The sequence below is a fragment of the Mobula hypostoma genome, chromosome 3 (assembly GCF_963921235.1).
Source record: "Mobula hypostoma chromosome 3, sMobHyp1.1, whole genome shotgun sequence".
Lineage (NCBI taxonomy): Eukaryota > Metazoa > Chordata > Chondrichthyes > Myliobatiformes > Myliobatidae > Mobula > Mobula hypostoma.
Window position 1 is genome coordinate 120,497,524 of NC_086099.1, and position 24,622 is coordinate 120,522,145.

Genomic DNA, 24,622 nt, shown 5'->3' on the forward strand with positions numbered 1-24,622 from the left:
TCAAGGACATATCAAAAGCTCCCTCCTCTAAGGAAAAGCAGATCAGTACTGTTTCCTTGCTCTCAGGATGTGGTGTTGGTGCCAAGGACGCAAAGTGCTAACTTGGAGTAAATAGTAGTGGATCTTTTTGAACTGATACTGTTCATATGGTGAAGGTGCTCGCAGGTGAGAGGTTTTTGACCTTGATCCTGCAGCAACTGTGGAAGATGATCTTCCAAACACACTCAGCTCCAGGTCTTTTGCTGCATGTGTTGTCATTGTGAAGTCAGCAAGGCAGGGTCCTGGAGCTTTTAACACCATTGTGGAACACTAACTCTGGGGTCAGGGGTTCACTATCAGCTGAAGGTAAAGCTGGTGCAAGATGTAATTGTAGCAATGCCACTCCTACCGTGCATTCTCTGACAGCAGATACTTCGTAAACAGATACTTTATAATTGAAAATCCAATGTAAGCAACCAGGATCCACGTCTAAATGGTGGAGAAAAGGGTCCTAGAGCACTACAGCACAGAAACAAGCCTTTTGACCCAATTAATATGTACCGAACCGTTATTCTGCTTGTCCCTTTGATCTGCACCCGGACCATACCCCTCCTGTCCATGTACTTTCCCAAACTTCTCTTAAGTGTTGAAATTGAACCTGTATCCACCTCTTCCTCTGGCAGCTCGTTCCATATTTGCACCACCCTCTGAGTGAAGAGGTTTCCCCTCATGTTCCGCTTAAATACTTCACCTTTCACCCTTAACCCATGACCTCTGGTTGTAGTCTCACCCAACCTCAGTGGAAAAGCCTGCTGGCATCATCATTATGTGGGCAATCGTGGTCTTCCATCAGTCTTCAGAATTCTTGCCTATTCTTTTCTCTATCCATGACCATTTGGCAATTTTTTCTACAGAAGTGGTTTGCCATTGCCACCTTTTGAACAGTGTACTTGCAAGATGGATGACCCCAGCCATTATCAGTACTCTTCAGGGATTGTCTGCCTGGTGTCAATGATCACAGAACCAGGACTTGTGATCTGCACCAGCTACTCATACGACCATCCACCACCTGCTCCCGTGGTTTCACGTGACCCTGATCGGGGGGCTAAACTGGTGCTGTACCTTACCCAAGGGCGACCTGCAAACTAGCAGAGGGAAGGAGCACCTTCTACCTCCTTTGGTGGAGATGTATCTCAACCCTGCCACCTTAATAAAGATGGGAGTCTTAATGCTAACTGGATAAGCTACCAAGGGATTTGAATTCAGTTTATAATTGGGTAGCAGATAAAGTTGAATGGAAAGAATAATTTCGTATTGGTACGAAAGAATTGGTTGCTTTTAAAATGGAAGGACAATAAAGGAAACGGAAAAGGGAAAATTTGGGATCTGAATGAAGGATCAGAGTATTCTCACAAAGATATGTTAGATGGTGCCTAACAGCTGTGCAACATTGAGTCAGATTTGTGTGGTTATCCTGACTATTGTGTTGTGAGAGCACACATACGGTATTTTACAGTATATAATTCCCATTGCCTCATTCAAAAATACATAGGAGCTAACTAAAAGAAACAGAATTGAGCAATTAGAATCATTGATGGGATGGAGAGATTGGCCTACAAGGAATGACTCACTGGAGAACGTCTCAAAGGTGATGCTACCTGCCCTGCTGAGTTCTGCTGGGTTCCTTTGCGTGTTCATCCTGATTTGCCACATCTATGTGTTGTGTCTCTGTTTCGGAGGTGGTGCTGATGTAGTCGCTGTTAGGATTATAAGTGAAAAAGACTATAAGTAGATTTTTCTCCCTGTTTGATGTAGTGGGGGGGACATGGACAACATTGCTAGCAGAGTAAATTGAAAACAAATGTGAGGAAAACTTTTTAGTAAGTCATAAAGGAAATGACTGTTCAGAGAACTGATAGTGGTGATTCATTCAAATGCATATTGAATGGATGTCCTTCAGAAGGTGTTTTAAAGTCATGTAATTTGTGTGTAACACACGATGTCATTAACACAGGAGCCTTGCTGAAGGGGCTGAGATGATAGCTGAGGGGAAGAAAGTGATATTCAAATTAAATTTTTATTGTCAAAGTACATAAATGTCACTGTATACAACCTGAGATTAATTTTTTTGTGCGCTTACTCAATAAATTTATAGGATAGTGACCATAACAGAATCAATGAAAGACGGCCCATCTAGGGTGTTCAACCAGAGTGCAGAGGCAACAAACTTTGCAAACTCGACTATAAATAAATAGCTATAATTATCAAGAACATGAGATTAAGAGTCCTTGAAAGTGAGTCTGTTAGTTATATGAGCGTTTGGGGCAAGTGAAGTTATCCCCTTTGGTTCAAGAGCCTGATGGTTGGGGGGTAGTAACTGTTCCCGAATCTGGAGGTGTGAGTCTTGTACATTCCTGATGGCAGCAGCGAGAAGAGACCGTGGTCTGAATGGAGGGGATCTCTGATTTTGGATGCTGCTTTCCTGTGACAGTGTTTCATGTAGATGTGCTCAATGATGGGGAGGGCTTTACCCGTGATGGATTGGGCTGTATCCACTACTTTTTGTAGGCTTTTCTGTTCAAGGGCATTAGTGTTTCCTTAACAGGCTGTGACGCAGCCAGTCAATATACTCTCCATTACACATCTATAGAAATTCGTCAAAGCTGTCATGCTGGGTCTCAACAAACTCCTAAGGAAGCAGAGGCGCTGTTGTGCTTTCTTCGTAATTGCACTTGGGTGCTGGGCCCAGCACAGGTCCTTTGAAATAGTAACTGTTATGTTTGTTCTTAATAATGACAAATTTGGCATGGGGCCAGCACATCACTTCACGAGTTCTACGTTTACAATAACACCTGGGAATGTAGGAACAATAGTCCCATCTTCTCCAACAAAGGTGGAGGTGATAGTTTGGGTCATTATGAGTAGGAAGTGTATTATGATTTTTTTTAGCGCGTCGCACCAGACAGTCAGCCATTCTTGTCTGGCGTGTAATGTCAGGATTGGTCTCCTTTCGGATTAACTGGGTCACGACATGAACGTTCCTGACTCGACCCTTTTTTTTTCCGAGGCCGAGTGGCTAGCTCGACGCCCAATCCGGCATGGATGGAAAGCGTGCTCGGGGGGTGGCCGACTTGGATTCGAACTCAGGAGCCTTCCCTCCGAAGTCCACCGCTGATGCCATTGCACCACCAGCTGGCCATATTATGAGCTGATGCAAATCAGTAACACTGGTGATTCACCTCTGCACACAAAATCCAAATCTGCTGTGAATTGGATCTGGTTTATTATTGTCGTGTCCACACAGATTAGATAAAACTATATAACAATGCTAACAGAGAAAGTGCAGTGCAGATAAATAATAGAGTGTGAGATTATAACATGGTAGATTGTGAGGTCATCGTACTAGGAAACTGTTTAATAGTCTGATAAACGTAGGGTAGAATCTGTCCTTGAACTTTACACATTCAGGTTTTCGTATATTCCGCCCGATGGGAGAGGGGACTGGAGATAATGTCTGGGGTGGGTGGGATTTTTGATTTTGCTGGCTGCTTAACTGAGGCAGCTAAATGCGATGGTAGCTCAGCATTTAGCGTGACACCGTTACAACTCAGGGCGTTCTGGGGGTCAGAGTTCAATTCTGGCGCTATTCTGTAAGGAGACTGTGTACGTCCTTCCCGTGGAATGAGTGGGGTTTCTCCAGGTCTTCCAGTTTCCTCCTACAGTCCAAAGACATCAGTCAGTCAGTCAGTCAGTGGTTTCCGTCCCGAATCCAGGGTTGGCGGCTATGCACCTCCATCTTCTTCGATCTTGCGATAGCACCAAGTACAGCCTCTCCTCTAGTTTGTTCCTGCTGGCCGCCTTGGCACCACCCACTGCCGCCCCTGCCGAACTCGAGCCCGAGGCCGTGTCGGCCTCCAGCCGCGGCCGCTTCTTCGAGCTCCGCCCTTCCTTAGGCGGAGGTCTTGGGCAGGTGCGGGCACACGGTGCAGCACCTAAGTTCATCATATCTCTTCTAACTAGATTCGTAGATACGTGGTGAGGCTTTAATCTCTTCCACGGAAGATGGCTGCTGGCTCACAAGGAACTCATCCGCCCTTTGTCAGGTCGTATTTATTTTTAGTTCTGCTGGGTGTCCTCACACCATCCTCTGGTGGGGAAGCTGGCCCAAGTCGCCAACCACTCGACCATGGCCCCCGGCTGAGCGCCGGGCACCCGCCCCCCCCCCCCCGCCGAATCTCTCCGAGCTCCGGCGCCCGACTGAAAACCGTGGTTGAGCGGCCGGCGGCCAAACCGGAAACCAAAGACATACGGGTGGGTTAACTGGTCGTGGTAAATCATCCTGTGATTAGGCGAGGGTTAACCAGGCTTGTCAGGGGCCGTGGCTTGAAGGGCCAGCAAGGCCTACTCGGTGATGTATAGCTAAATAAAAAAATAAATAAATTATAGGCAGGGGAGGCTCATTCCATTGATGGGCTGAGCTGTATCCACAACTCTCTGCAGCTTCTTGCAGTCACAGGCAGAGCAGTTGCCATACTGAGTATTCAGATAGGATGCTTTCTATGTTGCGTCAATGTAAACAGATTGGGCACGTCCCCGACTGACGGGAATTTGCCAAATTTCTTCACCGTAGCTAGTCAATATCCCCGTTGTCCATCAACCACAGGTTGCCGGATTAGTGATAGGTGACCTTGGTGGTTCATGGGCTAGCAGTTGCCATGGTTCCATCACACTAGAGGCAATGTTCTTGAGAGTCTGGGAAAGAGCAAGCTGGGTTTCAGAACAACATAATAATCCTGTTAGCATCAGAAATAAAGGACAGAGGATAGGCTAACACTGGATAGGTTGGACAGGTTTATTTATTTATGATCCATCTGAGAGGACACAGAGTTTGGGCTTCGAGATCAGAGAGTGTCAGTTTAGGATCATCCGAGCCTGCTTTCAATTAGCAATAATGTATGAGAGCTGACAGGAATGTGTCTCCTGACACAGACTGTCAAGTTGAGGTTAATTGCAAGTTTGTTTTTCAGTGCTAGAGGAATCTTGAAATGCTTGCGTGAGGATGTGGAATCTGATGAGCCATCATAACTGTACACACTCCATAAATTTGAACCGGAACTTACCAGCCTCTCTCTTTCTAGTTCCTGAGTTGGGAAGGCCTACTCTGTGCTGAAACTGAGACTGTCAATGCATGCTGTGATTCCCAGTCTTGGGCATTTCTGCATCCATTGGACTGATATTCTTCAGTTAAATCTTCTCCCTAATGGAGGAATCAGAACTCTGTTGATGAGGGAGGTGACCTCAAGAGCCTTCTACTCCAGGAACCATTTCTACTGCTGCTTTTGCTGTTCCCAGTGGGATCCTCTCACTCGGAAGAGATCAAGATTTAGTCCCAGAACGTCCCTGGCCTTGCAATGGTGCTGTCATCACCAGAAACAGTGATATTGTCCAAACTACACACATTCTGTGCTGGTGATGTCATTGCTGCATCTGGCAAGCATGAGCAAGCGGAAAGTCAGAAAGTGCTCTCATTCCAGGGTCACAAGACTCTGGTTCAGTCCCACTTCAGAACACAATTGGAATGGTGTACAGTTGGGAGTGACATCCTTTCAATGAACACCAGGGAGGTTCTCAACATCCCTGGCTAATTTCTGTTCACAGTCAGCATCTTTCAAATAGTAGATCAGATTGTTATGCCTGTAATTACTTCAGGGATCTTGCTATTCTCAAATTGACTGTGTTTTCCTGCACTGTAATAGTGACGCACCTGGGAGTACACGAAAGGTCTGTGATGTGGAAGTAGGTGAGTGAGATAGAAGACACTATTTATGAATAAGTGTAATTTATTTGTAAATTAATCATTTATTTACAAACAGTAGAAGTTTCAACTAAACTTTTAAGCCCCCTCCAAGTTACACCAACTACAAAACTAAATATTTCAACAGCCAGATACTGAGCGAAGAGTGCGAGCAGGCCTTCTTTCCTATGGATGCTGTCTGACCTGCTGTGTTTCACCAGCATTTTGTGTGTGTTGCTTCTTTCCCAATGGTTTCTCAGTGCTGGCCTCTGGAGACAACAGGAAAGAGAGACCAAGCCTTCCACAAGTGGTATTCTTATACCCCCGGGGTGCCCGGAACTGGAAATCAGTGTCGTGGCACGCAAGCCAGCCAATAGGAATGAGTGCCGCAACTTTTAAACAGGCCACTCGACGACCGACACGGAGGGTGCGGCTTTCGACCGGCAAATAAGCCAACCCCCACCCCCACCCCCCACGTGACAAGGTCCCATAGTAATACAGCCGGCTTTCATGTATAGAAAATTCTGTCGCAGGTAATGTTCTCCCTCAACGTCCATCACCATCAAAAAAAGTAACTGGATTAATCGTTCATTTTTAAAATGTTTGTGAGGGCAGACAAGGCAACTGTAGGCCAGTCCTTTTAATTTGGGTTGGTTTCAAAATAATAATCAGGAAAACAATAGGAAAATAATCAGAGGAATTTGGTTTGATAAACCAGCACAGATCTGATTAAAAGCAAATTGTGTTTGGCAAACTCAATTTGAATGTTTCAGTACAATAACAGAGCAGATTGATGAAGGGAGGGTGGAAGATGTTATCTCTAAGGGCTTTTAGAAGATGGTTAATAAAAGTGTGATCAGATTGTGTCCCATAGGTTTGAAAGGGGGTCTGTTGGTCTGGATTTTAAGGACAAAAAGTAAAAGGTAAAAGGCTATTTTTCCAGATTGCAGAATAGTTGACTCTGCCTTTCCCTGATGGTCAGTGCTGGGGTCACTTCTATTTTTGACTTATTATTAAATCAGACTTGATTACACGGGGTGAAAATGACCAAATTTGTGAATTAGTCAGAGTTCGAAAGTGTGGTTAAAGATGGGAAAGACTAAGAACGGATTGCCAGAGGACATAAACTGGCTGCATGGCTGGATGAAATTGAACAGGGGAGCGTGAAGCATTACAGCTTGCAGTGTGAATCTGAACAGACAGTGAAGTTTGAAACAGTGTGTGGGAACAGTGGGGCATGGGCAGACCTGCATAGAAATCCTTGAACATGGAAGGTTATGTTGGAAGAGTGGTTAGTAATGCATGTGGGATTCTGGGGTTTATCAGGGAAGGCAGAATGTGCAAAAGCAAGCCAGTTATGTTGAACTTGTGCAAAACATTGGTTAGTCCACAGCTGTAAAACTGCAATCCAATTCTGGTCATCGCATTTTCAGCAAGGAGTGAGAATGCTGGAGAGGAGCCTGCAACAATTACCTGAAGTAGTTCCAGGGATAAAAAGTCTTGTTGTATGGTTGTATTGAAGACGCTAGAACTGGAGCAGAGAAAGGTGTGAAGATGTTTGATGGGGCTGTACCTGATTATGAGCGGTTGACTTAAAGGGAGGCTGCTGTCATGGTTCGAGGAACAGGGATAGCTGGGCTGAGGTGACAGAGGTGTAAAATTTAAACCAATGACGTTGAGGTGAGTGGCGAAGGGGTAGTCATGATCTGGAATTAACTGTTTGAAGACAGATTCCATCAATGTCTTCCAACTGACTGGATAGCAAGACTTTAAGTGGAGGACGTGATTGGCTAGCTCAGTGCTAGAACCTCTCAACATCAATGGACTGAATGGCCTGTAATGTGGCAATAATTCTGATTTACTGTCGTCACTGGTGTCTTGCTCTGTATCAGATTGGGCTATTTTCACGTTCAGAAATCTAAGGGCAGAGGGCAGGAGGCTGTTCCGAAGAGGAATGGTGAGGGTTCTTAATGAGCAATGCCACCGTGAGACATCGCCTTTGGAAGGTGAGCTGGATGGTGGGGAGGCTGAGTCTCCAACCTCTGCAGCCTCGTTCAATCCTGTGCATGGGAATCTCCTCAGCAGGCAGTGATGCAAATAGTCATCATGCTCTCTGTGGTACAGTTGTAGAAATGGGCCAGGCTTTAGGAACATACATACCAAATCTCCTCAAACTCCATATGGCATGCCCTCAACTAGCCAATCTATCTCACTCCTTGTTGTCATCTGAGATTCTGACCACACTGGTGCCATTGGTGATTTTATAGATGGCATTTTAGTTATCACCTTGACACAGTGCAGATTCCCTTGGCTTGGCATTTTCTCCAGATTGCACCTTGGTTTTGAGAAGAATGCACAGGATTTCTGCATAAAATGCTCACATTTCTGAATCCAGATCTAGTTTATTACCACTTGGGAAATGTGTGATTTTTTTTTTGGCGACAGAACATTGCAAAACATAAAATGACTATAAATTATAAGTATGAATAAATATTGCGAAAGGTGAATAACGAGGTAGTGTTTATTGGTTCAGAAATCTGATGGTGGAGGGAAGCAAGCTGTTCCTAAGTTGAGTGCAGATCTTCAGGCTCTTGCCTGTCCTCGTACCTGTTTACTTTTATCGTGTGGTCAGCCAGCGGTAGGAGTGTGGCGGGCACCTCGGGTCCCCAGGTGATAGCAGCTTGTGCCTCAAGTCGTGCCCACTGGGTGGCCTGACCACCCTAAAGGCAAATACAGCCCAGATTTAAAAATAATAAACAGGTGAGTGGTGTTTCAGTGTGCAGACCGCCGCACTAAGCCGACAATTGCTGTTGCCTGATCTGTATGAGATTGGACTGGAGGTAGGAAGCACTAATCCTCCTCGGTCTGCAGTTCCTCAGCCTCAGGGTGTCATGTTGGAGACGGGTGCATGCAATGAGCTCGCTGTGGAGCCTCAGCATCCCAGGATGTGCCCTCTTCTCATTACTACCATCAGGAAGGAGGTCCAGGAGCTTGAACATCCACACACAGCAATTCAGGAACAGCTTCTTCCCCTATGCCATCAGATCTTCATGAATTTTACCCCTTTTATCAAATAACGTATTTATTTTTGTAATTCACAGTAATGTTAGGTCTTTGCCCTGGACACAATAAACTTCACGTTCTGTAAAGCGGTTATAATAAACTGATTCTGATTCACTTTCGGAAATCTGCAGGTTTTATTTCCTCCCCTGAGCTGGTACCTTCCTCTGTGTACGTTGCCAGGTGTGTGGGCAAAATGGCAGCTTCTCGGCACAGCAAGTTCCCATGAACAGCATTGATGTGATTGGTCAATTTGCCTGCTTTGGCGTGATTAAGTGAATGCAGGGTTTTGTTAACACATGAAAGAATGAAGACGTTTGTGTTTCTATGTAACCTTCAACAAACTCGGGATGTCCTGGTGTGTACTTTTTCAGTCGAAGTGAGTCAAAGACTCCGGCATAACCCAAAAGGCTTTCGATCATGTTGCAGTCAGGTTTTCAGACCCAGAACCAGTTACCTGTGACTAAGTGAAGACTGTTATCTTTTGCTCACGAGCAGGTGATGTGAGGTGGTTGTGCAAATACAAACTGACGTTAAATCGGGGGTTGCTGGGTGGTGTGGCTTGAAGGTCCGGAAGGGCCTGTTCTGCACTGTATCTCAGTAAAATAAAATTCAGTCATCGCCATCACAGTAGCATTGGGATAAACATTGTGTTTAAGTAAATGCTCATTAAAAATCAGCCAATCAATACTTTTGATGCCACAAGTTGTAAAGGTCACGTTTTCCAACTTTCGCCTGATGTGGTAAATGACGATAATTCACTGCATTAGCCATAAATCTGATTCATGTTCAATACATTAATCTGCTTGTACAAGTATAGCCAGTTGGTTGAAGTTATAAAGCAGAGAAGGGGGTTTTTCAGCCCATTGGTCCATGCTAATCAAGGTGCCCATCCAGGCCTATCCCATTTGCCCATACCTCTTCAAAACTTTCCCGTCCACGTACCTGTACAGTAACTTTGAAATGGTGTTAATGTACCTGCTTCAACCACTTCCTCTACAGCTACAACAAAACAACTCGCCGATTTATAGTGTTAAAAGTCTGTTGCATCGCTTTTTCCGAGCTCTGTGCCCAAAGGACTCAGGTCTCTGGGCACACAGCCAGCAGCCAGTTCACTGCTTTCGATCTTCCGTGTACTCTCACAACACATCAGGCGGCAGCACCGACCTCGAATCCGCCCACCTCAAAATCCAGCACCCTGAAGGTGCGCTAGTCTTCCAGGCTGCATCCTTGGCATATCGAAAAGCGGCCGGTCGTAAGTTCCTGAGAGCGGCTCCCACTTCCACAAAGAACCGAAGTCAGCGTGATCTCCCCCAACCTTGGCGAAAAGGCTGTTTGTATTCACTATGTTTATGCCTCTCATGATTTAATGCAGCTCTGTAACATCAAGCCTCATTCTCTTCTGGTCCAACGAGAAAAATCACAGCCTGTTCAACTTAACCAGTCACCACACACAAGATGCTGGAGGAACTCAGCAGGCCAGGCAGCATCAATGGGAAAGAGTATAGTCCACGTTTCGGGCCGAGACCCTTCATCAGGACTGGATGAAAAAAGAGGAGTAGATTTAAAAGGGTGGGGGGAAGGGAGAGAGAAAGGTGATGGGTGAAACTGTGAGGGGGAGGGATGAAGTAAAGAGCTGGGAAGTTGATTGGTGCTGAGTTTCTCTAGCATTTTGCGTGTAGTGTTTGGATTTCCAGCATCTGCAGATTTTCTCTTTGCAACTTATCCAGTCCCTTGAGTCCTGGCAACATCCTCGCAAATATCCTCTGCCTTTTTCCTATCAGAAGTCCGATGACTTTGGACTTGCACTTCGGTATTGGAAGATGCATGGTCATGCACTTTGGTAGTAGAAATAAATGTGCAGATTATTTTATAAATGTGGAGAAAATCCAAAAATTTGAGATGCAAAGGGACTTGGGAGTCCTTGTGCAGAACACCCTAAAGGTCAACTTGCAGGTTGGGTCAGTGGTGAGGAAGGCGAATGCAATGTTAGCATTCATTTCAGGAAGTCTAGAATACAAGAGCAGGGGTGTGATGCTGAGGCTTTATAAGGCACTGGTGAGGCCTCTCCTTAAATATTGTGAACAGTCTTGGGCTCCTCATCTAAGAAAAAATGTGCTGGCATTGGAGAGGGTTCAGAGGAGGTTCACAAGGATGATTCCAGCAATTAAAAGATTATCATATGAGGAACATTTGATGGCTCTCAGTCTGCACTTGCTAGAATTCAGAAAGATGAGGGGGTTCTCATTGAAACCTTTTGAATGTTGGTAGGCCTAGACAGAGTAATGTGGAAAGGATGTTTCCCATAGTGGGAGAGTCTAGGACAAGAGGGCACAGCCTCAGGATAGAGGGGCGCCCTTTCAAAACAGAGATGCGGAGAAATTCCTTCAGCCAAAGAGTGGTGAATTTGTGGAATTTGTTGCCACATGCAGCTATAGAGACCAGGTTGTCGGGTGTATTTAAGGCAGAGATTGATAGGTTCTTGATTGCACATGGCATCAAAGGTTACAGGGAGAAGGCCGGGAACTGGGGTTGAGGAGGAGATAGAGAAAAAGGATCAGCCATGATTGAATGGCGGAGCAGACGCGATGGGCCAGATGGTCTAATTCTGCTCCTATGTCTTATGGTCTTATGGAATCTGGGAAGTACGTGTGCGTGACACATCTTAACTCAGGAGAAGGGAAAATCAATTCCAAACAATAATACCAAGTCCAAATGAAAGAAAAATTATAACCAAGCTAAAGAAGCTTGGTGAAGAGGTGGTTCAAAGTTTGTTCCAAGTGGTGGATATTAAGAATAGTCTTGGAGGAAAAAAGTCAGAGGAGCTTGAGGGAATTGGTCATGGGAGCTGGAATTGGTCTATTTTTGTCACATGTACCAAGGTACAATGAAAACTTTGACTTGCACATTGTCCACACAGATCAAATCATTACACAGTGCATTGAGATAGCACAAGCTAAAACCACAGCAGAAATGCAGAGTAATGTGTAACAGCTGCAGTGCAGGTGGATGATAAGGTGCACGGTCATAACGAGGTAGATTGTGCGGCCAAGAGCCCAGCTTATCGTACCAGGGAGCTATTCAGCAGCCTTCTGACAGTGGGGTAGAAGCTATCCTTGAGGCTGGTGGTACGTGCTTTCAGGCTTTTGTATCTTCTGGGAGAGGAGAGAAGAGAGAATGTCTGGGGTCTTTGATTCTGCTGGCTGTTTTACTGAATCTGTGGAGGGGACACCTAGCAAAGGGAGAGTACAGGAAGGTGCTGAGATACAGGAGTCACAAGGCATAGATACAGGCCATTTGGCCCATCAGTCCATGCCCACCTTGCTGGTTCCCGTTGCCTGTATCTGGCCCATATCCCTCCAAGCTCTGCCCCTCCATGTACCGATCCAAGTGCTTCATGCATACTGCTTTTATACCTTTCTCAGTGGTTTCCCATGGCAGCTCGTTCCATGTAGACCCCAACCTCAGAGTCTCTGTTAATTCTTACCCCTCACCCCAACCCTGTGGAGAACCAGTTTTGGACTCTTCAAACCTGGGGAAAAGCCCATTCATGTCCCTCATATTATTAAACCCTGAGACTGGTGGTTACAAAGATGATATGGAATGGGGCTGTGAGAATTAAATGAGTTTGTGTATTTCAGCTGGGGAAGGTTCTCAAATTTTCTTAGAAAGTCAGAGGAAGCCATCATGTTCATTAAGTATATTGCCTCCCAATCCCATTATCCACTTAATTCCCTGTAATCAATTCTTTCTCATGTGCCAATCATTCCTCCACTAATCCTCCTACCATCTACTGACACTGGGGGTTACTACAGTGGACAGTGAACTTACCAACTGGCACGTTGCTGGGAGGTGGGAGGAAGTCCACGTGTTCACAGGAAGAGTGTGCGACTGCAGAGAGTTGTGAGCTCAGTCATCTCCATCATGGGCACTAGGAAATCTTCAAGGAGTGGTGCCTCAAAAAGGTGGCACCCATCATTAAGGGCCCCAGTCACCCAGGACATGCCCTCTTCTCATTGCTACCATCAGGGAGGGGGTACAGGAGCCTGAAGGAACAGCTTTTTCCCCTCTGCCATCTGATTTCTGAATGGACACTGCCTCACTACTTTTTTTTCTCATTATTTACTATATATTTAATTTAACATATATAATACATTTATATACTGACTGTAATCCCGTTTTTATTATCATGTATTGCAATGTACGGCTGCTGCAAAGATAACAAATTTCACGACCTGTGTCAGTGGTATTATTAACCCTGATTCTGACAGCGACCGAGGTTGGTGTCGAACCTGGGTTGTCAGTGCTGTGAATCGGCTTTTTTGCGAGGTGTACCACTGTGCTGCCCTGTGGGATTGTGATTCGGCAAGCCATGTGATTTTGCAGATAAAGGATAGACAGATGTTGTTCTGTGGTTGAACTCGGATTATGGTGTTTCATGGGGAGAAATGATAGACCAAGCGGATATCAATATACTGGCAGTGCTCAGTAGATACAAGACATGCCACTGACTAACTGCACCACAGTTTAACACCTACACTACTTGACCAAAACCAGTCAAGCCCATGATCTCAGCACCAGGGTGGACAAGGTTCATGGGGACACCACAGCTGGTGGGTTTCCCTCCAAATTACACATTGTCCGACCTTGGAAGTGTATCATTGTGGAAATGATGCACTTGCGATCTAAACTGAGGAACTCCCGGGACCTACAGCACTGTGGGATTTCCTGCACCAGAAGGGCCTCAGTGGTTAAAGGGCACAACTTCTCAAGAGGAACTAGGGACGGGCAAAGAATGCCATCCTTGCCAGTGATGTCCAGTCTCCAAAATACGTATATATACACGTATATAAATAAAAAGAGAAACATTCAGAAATAATTCTACATCAAACCTTTGTGCATCTACTTATTTTACGTAAGTCTATCCCAGGAAGGCGGAGGCATTTGCTCCTATTCTTGAGAAGTCTAACCCAACAATGCATGAGAGAAAGCTTCAAACGACCCACTGCTCTCATTGGAGACGGTTAAAGATTCTCCTAGAGTTTACTTTTAAGCAGATTTATTGGGAGTCTGCATTTGGCTAAATTTGGAGGAATTTCAGGAATGCAGTGAAGTGAGGGGCACTCCCAAAACTTTGCAATTTTGGATTTTCCAGCTTCTATAGCAGAACAGTGCAGTTGTCAAAGCTTTTCACAGCCAGGAGACTTCCTGAAGCAATTTAAAATGTTTTATTGTGCTGTGTAGCAAGGTAAACAGAAGGTACTGTATATGTGATAAGCATCAGAACTCTCCTGTTCTCTCCTGAAAAAATAAGATGGGATATGAAGGAGTGACGCGTGTCCAGGTGATTAAAGTAGTACTGCATTGAGAAGAGCACCTGCAATTGCTGATAGAATTAGGTTTAAATGTTCTAACCTCGATGAAAGTGATAACGTTCGCAAGGATGCCTTTGGATTTGACATTTCTGCAGCTCAGATAATTACCTTCTTGAATGTGCAAAGCAGTTAAACTGACAGGAGGACTGGCTGAGTCATAAAAGTTGTTCCCTCAGATCACAGCTCCATTACTGCGAGGTGCCTTGCATACAGTGCTGTACCCTTCCAGGTCACGTACCTGAGAGCACACAGTAGCTCCGTGGTTAGCACAACACTTTACAGTACCAGCGACCTGGGTTCAATTCCCACCGCTGTCTGTAAGGAGCTTGTATTCATGTGTTTCCTCTGGGGGCTCGGTTTCTCCCACAGTCCAAAGGCATACTGGATGGCAGGTTAATTGGATATTGCAAATTGTCCCGCAATTAGGCGAGGGCTAAACTGGGGATTGCTGGGTGGAGAGGCCTATTCTGCAGTGTATCTCTAAATAAAAGTAAAAATAATAATAATTTAGCTCCAGAAATAAGTAGAATTGTTCACTTTTGGCTGTGTTGCACAAATCACATTATCGATGCTGAAGGTAATCTTGTGCCACGGTGAGCACTGAGGGGGCTGTGTGTTCCCCATTCTCTTGACTGGGAATCATTTGCGTGCGGTACAGACCGCCTGAGGTTCCAGTGTCTCCTAGTGCAGCTGCTGCAGTTTGAGTCAGAGCTTGTGGTACAGTCTAGAAAGTAATAAAACCACCGAGCACAGAAAGCTGCCAGCGTAGCTGATCAGAGCGGAAAGATGCTCCTCACAGAAGAATCCTAAATCTGTATGCATTGAAGCTAAGTAGGTGGTGCAGCAGTGTCATGCGTTTGAAAATCCGTTTTTATTTTTTCCCGTTACACCTTTAGCCCCTTTCTAAACTTCACATTGGCAAATTGATTTTGTCTTATTTTCCTCTGCAGCAAGGTCAGGGTAGTTGGAATTTTGGTCCCTATTGTGCTTTAGAAGCAGCAGTTTGTCCGAGAACCTTGCACCTCTCCAGTGTTACTGTCTGTGCTTCCTGTTCTACACAGCGACATCTCTCAGAGAAAATACCTTTCGGGAGACCAGTAGGAGTCAACCTACATGGCTTAGCTGAAAGCTTGTAGTAATATCAACTGCATGATGTCTAAGTCAATCCCAGATCGGACTGGCAAGACAAATAGGCCAAATTGCAGTATTCCACAGAGTCATCACAATGAAATAGATCTCTCCAGAAGGTCAGAGAGAGAACCAGACACTTTTTTTTTAGTGAAGGTCCACATCATCTTTCAGAATCAGGCTTCTTATCACCGGCGTGTCATGAAATTAGTTGTTATGCAGCACCTGTACTTTGCAATTCATAAAACTGTGAGTTACAGTAAGAAATGGGTAGTGTTGGGGGTCACGTGATGTCGTGCCATTGCTCGGGCCCATCCCTGAATAACTCCTACAAAAACTTCTTCACAACCTGTTTATAAGGCTCTCATATAATCTCAATAAAAGCAATGGTTAAAAGGAAAAATGGTGGAAATCCTACTGGCGCTATCACTGCCCGGCCCTGCACTCCTGCGAGCGTCTGGAGTTGAGGGACGCGGGAGCAATGGTGATGGGGCCTGCTCGTCGGTTCATTCCTCTGAGCCTGCAGAGGGTCTGAGGATGGTGGCGGTGCGGCGGGGTGGCCTCGTGGCCGCGATTCATGGGTTGGCCGATGCAGTCCAGACTTTAACTGGTAGGATGGACAAATTTGAGAGTCATTTAGACCTCATCATGCAAGAATCTAAGGAAATAAAGCAGACTTTGGAATCTTTAAATTTGTGAACCCAGGATTTAGAAAATAATACGAAGGATGTTGTGAATAGATTACAAAGTCTGGAAAAAGAAAACAATTCCTGGAGGACTGAGAAAGTAAAAATAATGGATAAACTGGACTCCCTTGAAAACTATAGCAGAAGAAATAATATCAAAATAGTGTGTTTAAAAGAGGGATTGGAAGGAAGAGATGCAGTAACTTTCTTTCAAGAATGGATCCCCAAAGTTCTGGGGGGAAAGCATTTTGACAACGAATTAATCATAGAAAGGGCCCACAGGACTTTAATCCCCCGACCACTTCCAGAGCAAAGGCCACGCTGTATACTTATACGCTTTTTGAAGATAAACAAAAAGTATTACGAGCTGTTGCAATAGAGGCCAGAGAGAGAAATGGCCTACTCGAGTTTGAAGGGGGAAAGATATTCTTCTTTCCAGATATTAGTGTGGCCTTGTTAAGAAAAAAGAAGGACTTTGACTTAACAGGGAGGTTATTAAAGAATAAAGGTCTTCAATATTCTTTATTATATTCAGCAAAGCTGAGAATTACTCTGTCGGATGGAGGGAGGAAATTTTTTACTAGCCCCCAGGAGGGGATAAACCTTATTCAAAAAATATCTGAGACATTGTGATTCAGAGTATTCTTCTGGAACAAGAGGCCTAGAAAGATGTATCTTGAACAAAATATATGAAGAAAATTGTTTGATTTTCTTTATTAATATAGATTAATTTTAACAACATTATAATCTTGAACTTCGAATCTATATGATTATGGATGAAGACTATTACGATTTAAAATATTGATTATGGATGGTCTTTTTGAATTATACTACTTAGGAACTATATAGTTCATCTAATTTTGTTATAACTAGTATGAATAGTTTTGATTATATAGATGTCATCTTTTGATATGTTTAATTTTTGGTATGCTGGATATGTATTAAGTTACAGTATTTTGGGTTATATTTAGTAAGTTTCTTTGAATACTATTCTTTATTTGGATATATTGCTATATTAATGATATTTGCTTTCAATATTATAGATTATGTTAGATATTTAGTAATAATGGGTGTGGAATATAATTTATTTTACAGATGTTTAATTTATTTTTACAGAGTTATTGGGGGAGTGGATAATTTTTCATCTCTTTTTTAAAAAGATTAATTATGTTATATGTTAAAGAATGTCCATCTTCAGTGCGATGTTTATCAGACCCCACAGTAAGAGGGGTTAAGGCGCTGTGGACTTGGAGCGCCAGTTGGGAGGGTTTTTCTCCCTTTCCTTTTCTTTTTTTTCTTTTATTTTCTTTCCTCTTTGGTTTCCTTTCTATTTTCTATACTCTATTGAGAATGGCACCAAATATCTCAGAGTCACTCAAAGAAGTGGGATTAATTTATACTTTCTTGTGGGCAGGGTTTATCAAGTAATAAGATCTTTTAACTATGAATAGAGCAATTAAATTTTTGATTCTTAATGTTAATGGGATAAATGGACCGATAAAAAGGAAAACGGTCCTGGCATATCTTAAAAAAAAATCATATTGATATTACCTTTCTTCAAGAAACTCATCTTATAGTGACAGAACATAACAAATTAAAGAGAGGATGGGTTGGTCAAGTAATAGCGTCCTGCTTTAATTCTAAAGCCAGAGGAGTGGCAGTATTGATAGGGAAGAATTTGCCAGTGAGGGTGGAGGGTACTATCATAGATTCGGCCAGGAGATTTCTTATGGTCAATTGTCAAATATATTCAGAATCCTGGACACTTTTGAATTATATGCCCCCAATTATGACAACAAGAAATTTATCCAAAATATTTTTTTGGAAGTTGCTCAAGGATATGAAAATATCTTAATTGGAGGGGATTTCAATTTTTGTCTGGATCCAATTTTAGATAGATAGTTAAAAAAGTCGTGAAGGTCAGGGCAGCAACAACCACCCTGGCCTTCATGAAGGACTTGAATATAATAGATGCTTGGAGATTGCAGCATCCAAGGGAAAGAGACTACTCTTTCTATTCAAAGCAATATGATTCCTACTCTAGAACTGACTGACTTCTAATATCAGCTAAATTAGAAAGTAGGATCATTGAAACAGAATATGCTGCTAGACTACTATCGGACCATTCACCTTTAATTTTATCAACTGAAATGCCTGATAAACAAAAAACATTATATAGATGGTGTTTTAATCCTTTGCTGTTGAAAAGACCAGAGTTTTGCAGTTTTATTCGAGCTCAAATAGAATTGTTCTGTGAGACGAACTCACCCTCTACTGCTAATAATTTCTTATGGGACACATTAAAAGTATACTTAAGAGGACAGATAATTGGATACGTTAAAGGTATAAAAAATAAATATATAACAATTAAATGAATTGGAGAAAGAAATAACAATTAGAAAAAGATTGTCAGAATTTAACAACAGAAGAAAATTATAAAAAATTAGAGTGTAACACAAAACAAACCTACAGAATAGAAAAAATGATACTAAAATCAAAACAACAATATTATGAATTAGGAGAGAGAACTCATAAAGTACTATCTTAGCAATTGAGGGTGGAAGAAACCTCTAGAACAATAAATGCAATTCAGACAGGGGAAGGTAAGATTTCATATAAGCCAAAAGAAATAAATGATACTTTTAAGCAGTTCTATTGGAACTATATAAATCAGAAACAGTGGGTGACTCACTGAAAATTGATGATTTCTTGTCCAATTCACAACTTCCCAAATTGAGTCAACAAGATCAGGAAGAATTGAATGCCCCTTTTTTTAGGGATGAAATTGAAAGAGCCCTAGGCTTATTACAGGCTAATAAATCACTGGGAGATGACGGTTTTCCCCCTGAATTTTATAGAGAATTTAAGGATCAATTAATGCCCCTTTTTATGAGGGTTGTAACTCAGGCTGAGGAGACCCATACTCTACCGGAATCTTTTTCAACAGCAATTATTACTTTAATTCTTAAGAAGGATAAGGATCCACTAAAACTAGCATCTTATAGGCCTATCTCACTTTTAAATGTGGACTATAAATTATAGCAAAGGCATTGGCTAATAGACTAGCTCGATATCTGCCAAAATTGATTAAATCCGATCAAACAGGATTTATTAAAAATAGACAATTATCTGATAATATTGGCAGACTGTTGACTATATTACATTTAGCTAGGACGAAGGTGGACCCGACTATAGCAGTGGCTTTAGATGCTGAAAAGGCCTTTGATAGACTGGAATGGGATTTTTTATTTAAAACATTGGAAAAATTTGGTCTAGGCCAAATATTCATAAATTGGATAAAAGCACTTTACCATCAATCTAAGGCCAAAGTAATTACAAATGGGCAGATTTCACCAGTTTTCTCTCTACATAGATCCAGTAGACAAAGTTGCCCACTATCTCCAGCTCTATTTGTTCTGGCAATGCAGCCATTGGCTGAGGCTGTTAGACGGGATCCGGACATAAAGGGGTTTAAAGTGGCCCAGGAAGAATATAAAATTAATTTATTTGCTGATGACATTTTAGTATATTTGGCTGAGCCGGCAGGCTCTTTGGTAAGACTTGGGGCCTTGCTGGACAATTATGGTATAGTCTCGGGATATAAAATAAATTGGAATAAAAGTGAAATTTTTCCTTTAGGTAGAGGAGACTATGCCCAATATCAATATGGCACTCAGTTTAGATGGGTTAAATTCAACATGAAATACCTGGGGATTAAGTTTAATCGTAATTTGGATGACCTTTATAAGCTTAATTATCTCCCCTTGCTGCAGAATGTCGAGGAGGACCTACGTAGGTGGATAAACCTTCCCATCACACTGATGGGCATGGTAAACTGCATAAAAATGAAGATAATGTCAAGACTTCAGTATTTTTTTCAGTCTTTACCTACCCCATTACCCTATAATTTTTTAAAAGATTCTCAATGGACATATTCGTTTATTTTTATGGTCGGGTAAAATATCTAGAATCTCCATGGAAAATTTGACCTGGGACTATAAATTGGGAGGGTTAAAATGACCAGATTTTAAAAAATATTATTTCGCTGCACAAGTACGTTTTATTGTTTCTTTTTTTTGATGAGACAACTATTCCTTGGGTTACAGTTGGCTTACATATGGTAGGAGGAGAGATGGCAGAAGAATTTATATATAAATGGGACTCTAAATTAATTAAAAAGTAAACAAACAATCCTCCACTGAGACATATCATTTATATCTGGGAAAAAATTAACAATTTATGGGTCTAAGAAGATTCTGGGGATGGATTTCCCTCTAGACCCAGAATTGTTTCTTCTGGGGAACTTAGCAGTTTTGAAAGTTAATCTCCCCAGGAACAAATCCAAATTTATTAAAATGGTGTTGTCAGTGGCCAGGAAATGCATAGCGGTAACGTGGAAATCCGATTCCCTTGTACATATTGATCGTTGGAATAAAGAAATGCAAAGTTGTGTACCCCTTGAGAAGATTACTTACACCCTTAGGAATGGATACGCTATGCTCATTGAGATTTGGCAACCATATTTGCATTACTTAAATGCCCAGATTGTTTAATTAATTTATTTTAATTTTTAAAATTAATATATCCCTTATTATAATCTAGTTTCTTTAATTTGTATTTTAAACTGACTCTGAGAGCTGGATGCCTACTCTTCTTTTTCTTTTTTTTCTCTTTTCTTTTTTCTTCTCTCCTTTCTTTCCTCTGTCCTTTATGTTTTTTTCTTTTTCCCTCCTTTTTTCTAATGAAGGGAGATAGTGTTGAGATAGGTGGGTTTTTTTCTCTCTGTCTTATTAATGTATTTGAATTATTGTTTTTCAATATGTATTAATTGTTGTATTAATTGAGTTCTTATATTTCTTCTTTAAAAAATTAAATAAAATATTAAAAAAAAGAAGTAGGTAGTGTTCATGAGTTCAATGTTCATTCAGAAATCAGATGGCAGAGGGGAAGAAGCTGTTCCTGAAGCATTCAGGCTCCTGTACCTCCTCCCTGATGGTAACAATGAGAAGAGGGCATGTCCTGGGTGACAGGGTCCTTAACGAAGGACGCCACCTTGATATTTTGCTGCTCTCGATCCTATCCTTGCAATAAAGACACAATGTTCAATGTAAACATCTGCACAGTCAACAGCAGCAGCTGACTTTCCATCACTCAAGCCAACAGAAATATTCCCATAAGTCTAGCCACTTAGATTGAATCTGGGCATTTCTGCTCTTTGTTATAGTTTGTGTTCAATCGAACAGAAGGATTTGACTTCTGATGTCCTTTGAATTCTGACAGGCCGCAATGAATTGATAGCAAGATATATCAAGCTTCGGACCGGCAAAACACGCACAAGGAAGCAGGTAACACTAACCAGGGGAAGCTTTGCTTTTGGGCGGGAGCGGGGGGCTTGAGCTGAAACCTGGCTGCTGCTTTGTGAAGGCTGGCACAGTGAATGGGTGTTGGGGCAGCATGGTGGGCATGCAATAAGAGAGAAATGGCAACCATTCAAGTTTTGGTCCTGGGCTAGTACCCAGAGGCCTGGGCTACTGCCATGGCAGCTGGTAGAGAAAGTAAGTTAATTCCAGTAGTGAAATAATTCTGGAATTACAAAGGAAAACTAGTGGTAAAGAGTAATCACTAACATCTTTCGCAATCTTGGTTGTGACGAGGTTAGACACTGGGCTCAGCAGTGTGAAGAGCAGTGGACTGAAAATCAGCCACTGAGTGTGGGCTAGAATCAGAGATGGAGGATAATGCTGACTTCTCAGTAATGATCTTGTCCTCTCGATGAACAAAACTATGTTAGGATGCTGAAAGCAGGCACCTAAAATATTATTTTATTAAAGAAAGAAAGGGGAAGGGGGGAACATCAACTTAGACCATGAGAGGCCTGCGTCGGGCATCTTCACGCCTTACAAGGCGCAGATTGGAAGTCTGTGTGGGGCGCCACTCCTCGCACAGATACTAGAGCAATGTGTGCTTAAGTGCCTTGCTCAAGGGCACAAACACGCTGCCACAGCTGAGGCTCGAACTAGCGACCTTCAAATCACTAGACGAACGCCTTAATCACTTGGCCACATGCACAACACAAAAAAAAAATCTTTTATAATAGATCAAACTGTCATTCCAAGCTGAACGGATGGGATGGAAGGTTTGTCCAAATTTTACTGCCCTCACTCCCAAAACAAATTTAATTAACAGAGACCCCAAGCAGGGCAATGGATTCCTGCTGATCGGAAGCATAAAAGTTTCAGGCAGAAACCCCAGGTTGAGCCAGAGAGTGCAAAACAACATCTGTCAAACTGTAACCCTAAACTTAGAACATTGTCCACCTTTTTAAAACTAAAAGTCTGTGTGATGTTGCTAACTGGTGCCAAATAGTGCGGGCCTTAGTAGTCAAGATAGGATCACTGTAGCTATCAGACAGGGCCGACGGTCAGCCTGAATGTTTAGGAATGCTTGTTTGTGGTGTACTGCCAACACACAAGGATGGCCAATGCAAACAACATGCGGAGCTAAAAACTCAGACTGACCGAAAGTTAAAACAATGGACAAGAAGGCAAATTGTTGGCTAGGGAACGACTGTCTTCAAGGACCCCATTTGAGCGCCATGTTCAAAACCTCACAGCAATGTGTTGTTCTGAGGATTTGCTATGGAAGGAAGTTATTATTTTAGTGAAGGGAGTTCAGAACAAGGAACATAAAGTTGGGACTGGGCTCCTGAGGGCTGACATCAGGATGAACTTGTTCATCACCACAGCCCTATCCAACAGTTGAGCAAGACTTTTCTAGTTGAAGGTATTTATACTGAGGGAAGTATAAGGAGCCAAAGCAGACAGGTGCCATCTAATCTAAGAGTTGAAAGGCATTCAGGGGTTAAATGGTACACTCCTGCTCTTACAAATGGTGAAAATGCTTCAGTACAGAAAGCTACCATTTCAAAAAGCTGCTTTTATTCTGATGGTATCCCAGAGATATCCCTGTAGCTCATTGCCCATTCCAGAGTAGGGATGGCGCTCAGGGTGAGCATTAAAGAGACAAAATAAGGCAACAGTGTGGTGAAATAGATCATGTTAAGCATGACGGGAAATGTGTACAAGGAACATGGGCCAAGCACACGCAAATAGGATGAGCTTAGATGGGCTGAAGGAACTTTTCTCCCTGCCTTATGACTCATTTAAAAAGTGTGCATCAGCACCCACAACCAACCAGGTAAATGTTATGAAGACAAAGCTAAAGGCTCCAACTGAATAAATCATATGTCATGAACTGCAGGCACAAATAGTGACCAGTCATAAATACAAGAGATTCTGCAGATGCTGGAAATCCAGAGCAATACACACAAAATGCTGGAGGAACTCAGTAGATCAGGCAGCATCTATGGAAAAGAGTGAACAGTCGACGTTTCAGGCCAAGACCCTTCTTCAGGACTGGAAAGGAAGGGGGAAGCGTGCCAGAATTTAAAAAAACGTTGGTGGGGGGAAAGTGAAGGAGGACAAGCTAGAAGGTGATAGGTCAAGCCTGATGGTTGGGGAAGGGGTTGATGAAATAAGAAGCTGTGAGATGATAGGTGGAAAGGGTAAAGGACCAGAGAAAAATTAATCTGATAGGAGAGGAGAGTGGACCACAGGAGAACAAGAAGGAGGGTCACCAGGTGGTGGTGATAAGCGAGTGAGGAGACAAGGTAAGAGACCAGAGTGGGGAATATAAAAAGAGGAAAGGGGGGAGAGAGAAAAAAAAACAGAAGGAGAAATCAATGTCCGTGCCATCAGGTTGGAGGCTCCCTAGGTGGAATGATGTGATGCTCCACAACCTGAGAGTGGCTTCATGGTGGCAGAAGAGGAAGCCGTAGACCGGCATGTTGGAACAGGAATGGGAATAAGAATTGAAATGGCTGGCCACTGGCAAATTCTGATTTTTTGTGAATGGAGCGGAGGTGCTCGACAAAGTGGTCCACCAATATACGTCAGGTCTCACCAATGTAGAGGAGGCTGGATTGGGAGCAGGAGATACAGAAGATGACTCCCACAGAATCGCAAGTGAAATACTGTACCTGCCCATTCACTTCCTCCCTCACTTGGAAGGACTGGGGACTTGAGTGGAGGTGAGGGAGGAGGTGAATGGGCATGTGTAGCATTTCTGTCACTTGCATGGAAATGTGCCAGGAGGGAGATTACTGGGAAGAGATGAATGGACAAGGGAATCTCAGTGGAGCAGTCCCTGTGGGAAGCAGAGAGTGAGTGGGGAGGTAAAGATGTTTGATGATAGGATCCTGTTGAAGAAGACAGAAGTGGCGCAGAATGATACGTTGGATGTGGGGGCTCATGGCGGTGGCAGGTGAAGACAAGAGGAGCTCTATCCCTGTTAAGGCAGCAGGAAAATGGGGTGAGCACGGATGTCTAGGAAATGGAGGAGATGCAGGCGGAGAAAGGGATAGCCTCTTCTTTGAAGAAGGAGGACCTCTCTCATGTCCTGGAGAGGAAAGCCTCATCCTGGAAACAGATATGGCAGAGATGAAGGTACTGAGAAAAGGGAATAGCATTTTTATAGGAGACAGGGTGGAATCAACTTAGCTGTGGGAGTCAATAGGTTTATAAAGGTGTCGGTAGAGAGTT

The 24,622-nt window shown here is 43.1% G+C and overlaps 1 protein-coding gene across 8 annotated transcripts in view; it reads left to right on the forward strand.

The window, feature by feature from the left end:
* The window catches only part of LOC134344223 (transcriptional enhancer factor TEF-5-like), a 322,867-nt gene that overhangs the window by 198,563 nt on the left and 99,682 nt on the right, over positions 1-24,622 (forward strand). For all 8 annotated transcript variants that reach the window (XM_063043663.1, XM_063043662.1, XM_063043665.1 and 5 more), the window contains one exon: positions 21,303-21,367. In XM_063043663.1, the coding sequence (XP_062899733.1) occupies positions 21,303-21,367 (65 nt within the window). The remainder of the gene's footprint in view (positions 1-21,302; positions 21,368-24,622) is intronic.